At 37.5% G+C, this 11,270-nt stretch overlaps 1 protein-coding gene across 1 annotated transcript in view; it reads left to right on the top strand.

The window, feature by feature from the left end:
- Positions 1–10,304, top strand: part of NDUFV2 (NADH:ubiquinone oxidoreductase core subunit V2) — a 35,572-nt gene extending 25,268 nt beyond the window's left edge. The window contains exons 7-8 of the mRNA XM_006742409.3: positions 4,163–4,239; positions 10,149–10,304. Coding sequence (XP_006742472.1) covers positions 4,163–4,239; positions 10,149–10,242 — 171 coding nt within the window. The 3' untranslated portion in view covers positions 10,243–10,304. The remainder of the gene's footprint in view (positions 1–4,162; positions 4,240–10,148) is intronic.
- Positions 10,305–11,270: the final 966 nt, after the last annotated feature.

Below are 11,270 nucleotides of genomic sequence, written 5' to 3' on the forward strand. Positions count from 1 at the left end.
TGCGAATGTTGAACCACCCTTGCATCCCAGGGATAAATCCCACTTGGTCGTGGTGGATGATCCTTTTAATGTATTGTTGGATCCTATTAGCTAGGATTTTGTTGAGGATTTTGGAATCCATATTCATCAGGGATATCGGTCTGAAATTCTCCTTTTTTATGGGGTCTTTGGCTGGTTTGGGGATTAAGGTAATGCTGGCCTCATAGAATGAGTCTGGAAGTATTCCTTCTGTTTCTATTTTTTGAAACAGCCTCAGGAGAATAGGTATTATTTCTTCTTTGAATGTTTGGTAGAATTCCCCAGGGAATCCATCAGGCCCTGCTCTCGTTTTTTTGGGAGGTTTTTGATCACTGCTTCAATCTTGTTACTGGTTATTGGCCAGTTCAGGTTGTCAATTTCTTCCTGTTTCAGTCTTGGGAGTTTATAGGTTTCCAGGAAAGCATCCATTTCTTCCAGGTTGCTCAATTTATTGGCATATAGTTGTTGATGGTAATTTCTAATAATTGTTTCTATTTCCTTGATGTTAGTTGTGATCTCTCCCCTTTCATTCATAATGTTGTTAATTTGGGTTCTTTCTCTTTTCTTTTGGATAAGTCTGGCCAGTGGTTTATCGATCTTATTAATTCTTTCAAAGAACCAGCTCCTAGTTTTGTTGATCTGATCTACTGTGTTTCTGGTTCCTAATTCATTGATCTGTGCTGTAATCTTAATTATTTCTCTTCTAATGCATGGCTTAGGTATCATTTGTTGCTTTTTCTCTAGTTCTTTAAGGTGTAGTTAGTCGGTGAATTCGGGATTTCTCTATTTTTTTGAGTGAGGCTTGGGTGGCTATGTATTTCCCCCTTAGGACTGCCTTTGCAGTATCCCATAGGTTATGGACCGATGTGTTTTCGTTCTCATTGATTTCCATGAATTGTTTAAGTTCTTCTTTGATTTCCTGGTTGACCCAAACATTCTTGAGCAGAGTGGTCTTTAGCTTCCAAGTGTTTGAATTTCTGCCAAATTTTTTCTTGTGATTGAGTTCCAGTTTCAGAGCATTGTGGTCTGAGAATATGCAGGGAATAATCTCAGTCTTTTGGTATCCGTTCAGACCTGATTTGTGACCCAGTATGTGGTCTGTTCTGGAGAAAGTTCCGTGTGCACTCGAGAAGAATGAATATTCTGTTGTTTTAGGGTGGAATGTTCTGTATATATCTATGAGGTCCATATGGTCCACTGTGTCATTCAAAGCTCTTGTTTCCTTGTTGATTTTCTGCTTAGATGATCTGTCCGTTGCTGAGAGTGGAGTATTGAGGTCTCCTACAATTAACGTATTGTTATCAATATGATTCTTTATTTTGGTTAACAGTTGGCTTATGTAGATGGCTGCTCCCATGTTGGGGGCATAGATATTTACTACAGTCTTTAGTTTAAAATCTTATTTGTCTGATACAAGAATTGCTATCCCAGCTTTGTTTTGAGGTCTGTTGGCATGGAAGATGGATCTCCATCCCTTCACTTTCAGTCTGGATGTATCTTTAGGTTCAAAATGAGTCTGTTGTAGACAGCATATGGATGGGTATTTTTTATCCAATCTGGAAGCCTGTGCCGTTTATGGGAGCATTTAGGCCATTCACGTTGAGAGTGATTATTGAAAGATATGAATTAATTGTCATCATGTTGCCTGTGAAGACCTTGTTTTTACAGATTGTCCCTGTGAGTTTCTGTTGTAGATCACTCTTGGGGTCTTTCTCCTTTTATAGAACCCCCCTTAATATTTCTTGCAGGGCCAGCTTAGTGGTCACATATTCTTTCAGTTTCTGCCGGTCTTGGAAGCTCTACATCTCCATCCATTCTAAATGACAGCCTTGCCGGAAAAAGTATTCTTGGCTGCATGTTCTTCTCATCTAGTACCCTGAATATGTCTTGCAGCCCTTTCTGGCTTGCCAGGTCTCTGTGGATAAGTCTGATGTTATTTTGATGTTCCTTCCTCTGTACGTAAGGGATCTCTTCCCCCTAACTGCCCTTAAGATGGTTTCCTTGGTTCTAAGATTTGCAAGTTTTACTGTTACATTCTGGGGTGTGGGCCTGTTTTCCTTGATCTTGGGAGGGGTCCTCTCTGCCTCTAGGACACGAATGTTTGTTTCATTCCCTGGATTAGGGAAGTTCTCAGATACAATTTGCTCAAATACATCTTCTGGTCCTCGCTTTCTCCATCCCTTCAGGGATTCCAATTATTCTGACATTGGAATGCTTCATGTCGTCACTTATTTCTCTGATTCTGTTTTCATGGATTCTGAGTTGTTTTTCCCTGGCCTCCTCTTTTCCCTTCTTGTCTATTAATTGTTCTTCTAAATCACTAATTTGTTCTTCTGTCTCGCTTACCCTAGCTGTTAGAGGATCTAGATTAGATTGGATCTCATTGATAGCATTTTTAAGTTCTGCCAATTCAGTTTTCATTTCTTGCCCTTAGAGACTCTATGTTGCCATTAATCGATTTCTCCATCCTAGCTTTCATCTTCACAATTGCTAGCCTGAATTCCATCTCCAACATCTTGGTTATATCTGAATCTATTTGTAAATCTGTGGCATAAGTCATAGTCTCTGAGTCTTTCCTATTTGGGGGGTTCCTCCTCCTAGACATTCTGTTGAGGGGTGGTTGAGGGAATGTATAGAGTCCAAATTATTGACCACAACCCAAGCAAGATGTACCTGTTTTCTAGGGAATTTAGGATTGCTGGTCTCTTGTTTTCCCAGCCTGTCTTCTGGGGGAGGGGCCTGCCACACTGTTACTCAGGCAACCCTGTTTGGGCAGAGTTGCCCTGCTCCCTGTGGCTGGGGATAGACTCAGTGGAAACCGGTTTTTTGGGGCTTTTGTTCTCTGGCAGCTATCCGAGTCTCTTCCAAGAGTCAGAGCACGAGAGACCGTTTCCAACCCTCTGCCTCAGAGCGGAGAGATCGCAGACTGTTCTTCAGTGAACTCTCCAGGCCAACTATCTCCGTTTCTGTCTGTGCTGGTATACTGCAGCATCCTGGGTTGTTGAATACAGGTGGTAGGAATATGGGTATTCATGTATAGTTTTTAAATTTTCATAATAAAAAGTTGGGGGAGATAAAATCATTAGATGACTTAAAGATTCCTTTTAGCTATGAGGTTCTGAACATTTGTTGAACCCTAAGCAGTTTGAAAGCAGTGTTTTATTTTTATAAATGTTTAAGCATTGAACAAATATTAAAGAACTTCTATGTGGTGAGGCACTGGAGATGCAGTGCTGAATCACGATTTCTCTAGCATAGTATCAGAGTCCTATAAAACATTTTCTTAAGTACTTAACAGTTTTAGAGAGGGAGTAGGAGTATGGTTTAGGCATTTTTCTTAGTTTAATCATACCCATTCTATTTTGACTCTCTTTGATTAAACTTAGGGTGGAGCTAGGCACATGGGCATGTGTATCTGTGTGTTTCAACTGTATGTATTATTTTAAATATCAGAACCGTTTCTTGAGGTAGAAATTTTATACAGGTACATAGTGTATAAAATATAGAGCTGCTCTCATTGAAATGGGGACTGGAGGGTCAGGGTCATTAAGATACGTTCCAAAAATAATTTCTTTTACCTTTCTGTTCAAAAATTAAGTGAATTTGTAAACGGTGAATTTTACATGGGAAAGAAAGAAGATATCATGAGAGTATTTTATCTTTAGAGATGTTAGCATCTACTTTTACGTTATTATGACTGCTGGTGCTAATTGCTATTTGTACCTCACTGTTCTTCAAGGACATAGCATTTGTTGAGCATGTGTCATGGCACTATTCTGTTTTATGTATTTTCTCACTGAATCCTCAAAAACATTCTTGAAGTACGTTTACAAGTGAATAAACAAACTTAAGGAGGCTGAATAACTTATTTAAGATTACTAGCTGTTAAATGTTGGAGTCAGGACTCAAATGCAGAACTCTTTCACTTGAAAGTACTACTCTGTATTGCCTCTTCAGCCACAGCTCTTCTTGCATACTACATTTAACAGTATATACTATATATAGGAGTTAATCAGTTACTGCTACCTTGGTGACTAACTTGGGAGCTGAGAAAGAAAACCAATAAACTAATTGATATTAGGGATTTATACAGATTTCAGTAGTAGGAAGTAATTTTAATATGACTTTTAATTTTTTATTCTAGGAGGATCTGACACCTAAGGATATTGAAGAAATTATTGATGAGCTCAAAGCTGGCAAAATTCCAAAACCTGGGCCAAGGTATGCTTTTATTTCTATACAATAAATTTTAATGGCTTAACCTAATGTAAACTTAATTTAAAAAATTTTATCCCTAGGGGCGTGTGGGTGGCTCAGTCAGTTAAGTGTCTGCCTTCAGCTCAGGTCATGATCCCAGGGTCCTGGGATTGAGTCCCCCATAGGACTACCTGCTCAGTGGGGAGCCTGCTTCTCCCTCTCCCTCTGCCTGCAGCTCCCCCTGCTTGTGCTCTCTCTGTTTCTCTGTCAAATAAAATCTTTTTAAAAAATTAAAAAAAAAAAAATTAAAATTTTATCCCTTAAGGGGCACCTGGGTGGCTCAGTAAATTAAGCATTGATTTCAGCTCAGGTCATGATCTCAGGGTTGTGAGATCGAGCCCTCCATTCCAATGTGGAGTTAAGATTCTCTCTCACCCTTTCCCTCAACCCCTAAACACCCCCCTCTCCCTCTCTCAAAAAAAAAAAAAAAATTATCCCGTAAGTTGTTGGAGCTTTGGAGTTGTCAGTTGTCGTCAGGATCTTTGGATAGTATTGAAAGCAACCTGTCATCTAAAGCAACTATTTTTTTCCCTCTAAAATCCTCTCAGATAATCACCTGGTATCTACTTGAATATTTATAGAGAAGGGGAATTTACTACAAATAAAAATCTATTCTACTGTTTAAAGGTCATACTGTCTGTCAGAAGATTGACCCAAAGTTTGTCTCCCTCTAATTTCCACCTACATGTCCAGTTCTGCCCTTTGAACTGGCACAAGATAACTTTTATACCTCTTCTAAATGATAGCTCTTCCTTTACTTAAAATAGGTGTCTTCTCTTCCCCAAATCTTTTTCTCAGAATTAATGTCTACCGTTGTTCCATTTTTTTCTTTATTATGACATAGTTTTGGTTTCCCTCTTCTGTAGCTTTTCTGGCTGACTTTTTTGATACTTCCACTAATCACAGTATTTGAGATATGTACTGAGCGGTGCAGAGCATTGTGGGACTATCTTCTCTGTTCTAGACATTATGCTTATAATAATGCAGCCTAATTACATCAGCTCTCACTTCAGGTACATTTCAACAATAATTGCACTTATAGTCAGTTAGAATGCTTAGATCTTTTTTAACTTCCAACACTGTTCATCCAGGTTGCTCCCATCCTGCAGTTGTGTTATACTAATTACTTTTCTTTCAGTTATGAACCTGAACTTTTGCTGCTAAACAAACCCCTATTCCATTTCTAAGTGCTTATATTCCTCAGAATTTTTTTCTAATACTACCAAGTGTTTGTAGTTTTATGTAGTTGTAAGCCCTTTATGTTTTTTTGTTTATGCCATATAATTTTCCTTCTCTCAATATATGTGTAGGGTTTAATGGCCATATAGTATTTCAGTGTATTAAAAGAACTATAATGTGCCCTTTATTCCTGTTTTAAATATGTTTTCCTGCTCTTGGTAATAAATAGCAGTTCTGTGTACTCTCTCAAGAAGTAGATAGGGGCCCAGATACATAATTTGATTTGAATGCTAAATATAATAAAAGCTGTTGTAGGAGTTTTTCAAAAAGCAGGAAATGATGTGTAATCTTGTTAAAATTATTGTGCTAGTTACTGTGTGGAGAATAGTTTAAAATTTAGTGCATGTTGTGGGGCAGAGGAATCATGAGTAATTTCTAGCTTTTTGGTCTGAGCACCTCAATGGTTCCTTTAACTAAAAAAGGAAATTTGGGGTACAGCAAGTTTGGAGAAGAAAAGTCACTTTGGGACAGGTTAAAGTTGTGATGCCTCCTAGACATCCATGGTAGAATGCTGAAAGGTATATTTGAACCTGGAATTTAGGAAGTAGATTAGGACTGGAAATACGAATTGGGGATTCATCAATTATTATAGATGGTATTTAAAGCCGTAAGGCTGGATGAGATTACTGGGGGTGAAATTAGTTTGTTGGTGTTCTTAACATAGGATACTATAACATCATTGTATTTTAACATTAATAAAACAGTTAACTAAGTACCACAGTTAAGCATTTTTAAATAGATATGTTGCTTGTCAGTAAATGTAAATAGTTCTTCACTGGCATTTTTTTGAGTGTTCTAGATTTGAGCGAAAAACTTTAGAATTACTGGTTTCTGAACCTATTTTTATTTCCTTTGTAGCCCCTCTTATTTAAAAAACAGAGATAGGGGCACCTGGGTGGCTCAGTCAGTTGAGGGGCATCCTACACTTGGTTTCAGTGCAGGTCATGATCTCAGGGTCCTGGGATGGCGCCCCAAGTCAGGCTCTGCACTCAGTGGTGAGACTGCTTGAGGATTCTCTCTCCCTCTGCCCCTCCCCCCCACCATGCTATCCCTCTAAAATAAATAAATCTTTAAAAAAATAAAAAGATAAATCTACTTACTTTTCAGTAATTGCAGAGCATCTACAAGTGGTGTCTGTAGAGACTATTTGGACATGGTAGTTCTAGAATGTCTTCCCAGCATCAGAAGACAAAAACTTTTCCTCCAAGTTTTTTGGATATATAGTGTAATGAAAGAGACTGCAATGATAGTAGTAACCAAAATATAATTATAGTTATACTGCAAAATATTATTATAGTTATACTTTAAATTAACCAAAGCTGGCTAATACTTTTTTTATTACTATTTATATAATAAAGCACTTTGCTCACATATGTAAAAGAGGTGCTCATTGTGAGTCCTTGAATAACCGGAGAAATTAAACTGGTTCAGCAGTACCTGATTTCTGAGTACCATTACCAGGTCTACCCTGGCCAAAATCAGGAAAAGATTCATGTCTCTGTGTGGTTCAGAACTGTTTTTTTATGTTTTTGGTAAATGATGGGTAGAAAGGAAGTATTAAACTGATGGTAAGGCAGTGCTTTATTTTGACATTAAATATTTGTGCTGAGATTGTTATTTTCATTTTCTTTTAAGTACCAAAAATAACTTCTTAACCTGCTTTGAAATTACTTAACCTGAAATTACTTAACCTGCTTTGAAATTACTAATTAAAAGGTAGAAGTTTTTTTTTAGTATGGTTAACTAAAACTAATTTTAAGTCCAATTTGAATTCTTCATATTTAGTTTTATAAAGATACCTTTTTGCAGAATTCTATGGGATACAGATAATATGATGTGTAAAGAAAATATAGGTGGTTGCTTATGGATAACTCTAGACTGTAAAGTCACTTTTGTTTTTTTATACTAAAAGTAGAGGGCAGTGGTGGGTGTATCTTAGCAATATTAAAAAGATAAGCACTAATCTTTCATAAAGTAGCTTTTCTTTAAAAAGTACTTCTAAGCCATAATGTACAGAAAGGCCAAGTTTTCTAGAATGCAAATGAGTTAAAATGATGAATGTACAAGTAGTGTTGGAATGGCTAAAAAACCAGATTTACCTTTTGAGTTATAATAAGAACAAGGTAATTAATAGATGGCATTTTAAGCATAACACTTGAGGCGAATCATTTTTTGTTTTTTATGAAGTGAAAACCCTAGTGTAAATTGTGAATGGAAGGGCTAGATCACTGCCTCTGGTGTCTGATGCATATTTACAGATAAAATGAGGGGAAAGTTATAAGATTTATAGATGAAACACAATCTGTGGACTTTACAGCCTTTATATAGCATTTTAATGTGCATTTTGTGAAGGGTGAGGGAAGGAGAAAGTTTGCAGGCAGACATAAAAGGCCATTGAAACCCCCCCCGCCGAAGTGTAGGTCATGGGACTGTAATTGCATGGAACAAACTTTAGGAAAATAGACCAGATTACTCTTGAAATTACTTTCTTACACAAAAGTCCACAATTCCTTGAAGAGTTTCAGGCAGTGTGTGTGATTAATTCTCCCATTTATTGTTCTCAAAACCTCAGTTTTTATAATCTTCCTAAGTGAATCCTTGGTGTTGGTAAAGAAGGTAGTTGAGCTTAAATCATAGAGGGAACCTACTAAAGGGGAAGAAAGGTCCTCCAAAATAATTGCATTATTTCTTTTTTTTTTTTAAAGATTTTATTTATTTGACAGAGAGAGACACAGCGAGAGAGGGAACACAAGCAGGGGGAGTGGGAGAGGGAGAAGCAGGCTCCCCGCAGAGCAGGGAGCCCAATGCGGGACTCGATCCCAGGACCCCGGGATCATGACCTGAGCCGAAGGCAGTCGCTCAACCAACTGAGCCACCCAGGCGCCCTGCATTATTTCATTAGCAGTCAAAAAGCAAGTATACCTGTGTTATTAGTTAACATAAAAAAAATTACAAAGCCAAATACTGTTTTTTATTAAGTTTAGATACCATTTTGCCACTTACCCTACATTATGTAATTTTAGATTCAGACAGATAGTTCACAGTAACTGTTTTTTGATCTGGTTTTCGTAGTGAACCTATAATGCAAATATATTAATTAATTTCTGACTTTGTAGGCACTCTTCATTATAATACACTACTTAGTTACTTGCATTGTGTAACGTAATAGCTTGAAAGATCTTAAAATGATTATGTGGTATCCCTGTCCTGTCCCCTGAACAAAAAATGATTTCCTGGGGCTCTAAAAAGAATCTTGTAAGATTGATGACAGAATGTGAAGGGCAAAGCAAGAAGGAGTAAAAAGATGTAAATTGAACAATTCTTCAGCTGAAATCTGTGGCAGGAACAGGTAAATTAACAAAGCCAGGAAATAGGAAGGGCGAAATAGGATTGGGTGTGAGCCTGGGCTCTAGCAAAAGAGGTCAGACAGGGGCAGAGGTGAGTGATTACCTGGGAAAGTATGTGTGGGGGTGAACAAAAGACAGGTTCTTCTACCTCTCTGCTTACCTCTCTTCATAGATTCCTACCGAAGGACCTGTTCCTGTTTTCTTTGTGGCTGTTGGTAGCTACTCTGGTCTGGAACCTGTTTTTGAAAAATTAATACTACTAATATTGCTTTTAAAAATATGAATACCAATATACTTCGTTTTCAGTGCCTCTAAGGAACACCCCTCCTAAGTCTTCAAATTCCCATTTCCTTTAATTCCTCTGTTTATTTCCGAATATAATGTATAAGTCTGTATTTTCTTCTGTTCACTGTGATTGTGGATCTCAGCCTAAATAAAATTCAAATACAAAAAGAATAAATGTAATGCTCTAGTTTATTAAAACATGATTTTTTAAAAAGATTTATTTTTTAATTTTTATTTTTAAGATTTTATTTATTTGACACAGAGAGAGAGAGAGCACAAGCAGGGGGAGCAGCAGGCAGAGGGAGAGGGAGAAGCAGGCTCTCTGCTAAGCAAGAAGCCCGATGCGGGGCTTGATCCCAGGACCCTGGGATCGTGACCTGAGCCAAAGGCAGCCGCTTAACCAACTGAGCCACCCAGGTGCCCCTATTTATTTATTTTAGAGAGAGGGAGAGAATCTCAAGCGGACTTCACGCTGAGCCCAATGCAGGGCTCCATCCCACAACCCTGAGATCATGACCTGAGCCGAAATCACGAGTCAGATGCTTAACCGACTGACCCACCCAGGCGCCCCTAAAGCATGATTTTTAAAAATGTTCCTGGGCCTGTGTTATTTTCCTATAGTTCTTAGCTCTGATCCTTGGACAGATGGTGAATCCCCTAAGCCTTCGTTTCTGTATCTGTAAAATAAGGCCAGTATTACTTGACTCATGGCATTGTTGTAAAGAGTAAATGAGCTAATAATATATGTACACTGCTCAGTAAATGGAACTAGTAGTGTTACTTTTGTATTTTTCATATTTATGGTGAGTTTTGGTATGTCCGTTTTCATATTTAACTTTTGAAAATCTTGCAGCAGTTGAAATATTTGAATTAAATAATCCATGCAACTCTTGGATGAAAAATAGTTACTTAACTGGGCTGTTATGAAGTAACAACTATTTTTTTAAGTACAGATTTATAAATGGTAATCATTAATAGTTTAATGTTACTTGCTCTTTTCAGGAGTGGACGCTTCTCTTGTGAGCCAGCTGGAGGTCTTACCTCTTTGACTGAACCACCCAAAGGACCTGGCTTTGGTGTCCAAGCAGGACTTTAATTTACATTCAACTGTGAATATTGTCACTGGAGAAATAAAAATGAATCTCCTATCTACATAAACTTTTTATATTATTTGTTCATTTCATGGTGTATACCTAGCAACTTGCTATATAAATGTCATGTTGAAACTTCGGAGTACCATTTTAGTCTTTTGCTATCTCTGGCTAACTATGAAGGCATTTTTTCATAATGTAGTTAACAGTCACTCCAATGTCATCCATTTTCAACTGCCAGGTCACTTTTATCAATAATATTAGATTATTGTGAAGTAAAAACTGTGTCAAATTTCACATATATTTTGCTTTTCCATCTTTAAAGCCAAGTCTTAACATGATCTTTCTATAGACCTTGTTTATGTTAGTCTTCCCTTTAAACATTTTTAGATTTACAGCACATAATTGTTAACTACATTTTCAACTGGTAAGTGACACCTCAAGCAGAGGTGTAAGGAGGATAAAGTAGTCTCTAGAAGTATTGTTTATCATTTTTATAAAAGGAAGGCACTTGGTTATTGTATACTGCAAGTATATAGAAATTGGGCAAAGAGACTGGAAGTACAATCTGAGTTGGAAAGAACGGTCGATATGCAAAATACATTCTTCAGTTGAATGCATATTTCAACTTCGAACAAAGGATAAACCTGTGTATTATATACATTCAAGAAACTAGCTATGGTGCATTAGTTTTGCAAGTTGAAAAAAAATTAATAGCTTTAATGCAGGGATAAATCTAAATCAATCATTTCAGGATTTCTCAAAGTCACTGTTTGGCCTTGTTCTTCTGGCAGACTAACCAGTCACTAGTAGTAATTATGATGCTTAAAAACATGATTTTTTTTTTTTTTAAAGATTTTATTTATTTATTTGAGAGAGAGAGAATGAGAGAGAGCAAGCACATGAGAGGGGGGAGGGTCAGAGGGAGAAGCAGACTCCCTGCCGAGCAGGGAGCCCGATGCGGGACTCGATCCAGGGACTCCAGGATCATGACCTGAGCCGAAGGCAGTCGCTTAACCAACTGAGCCACCCA

This window comes from Leptonychotes weddellii, chromosome 13 (assembly GCF_054177405.1).
Source record: "Leptonychotes weddellii isolate Sample4059 chromosome 13, ASM5417740v2, whole genome shotgun sequence".
Taxonomy (NCBI): domain Eukaryota; kingdom Metazoa; phylum Chordata; class Mammalia; order Carnivora; family Phocidae; genus Leptonychotes; species Leptonychotes weddellii.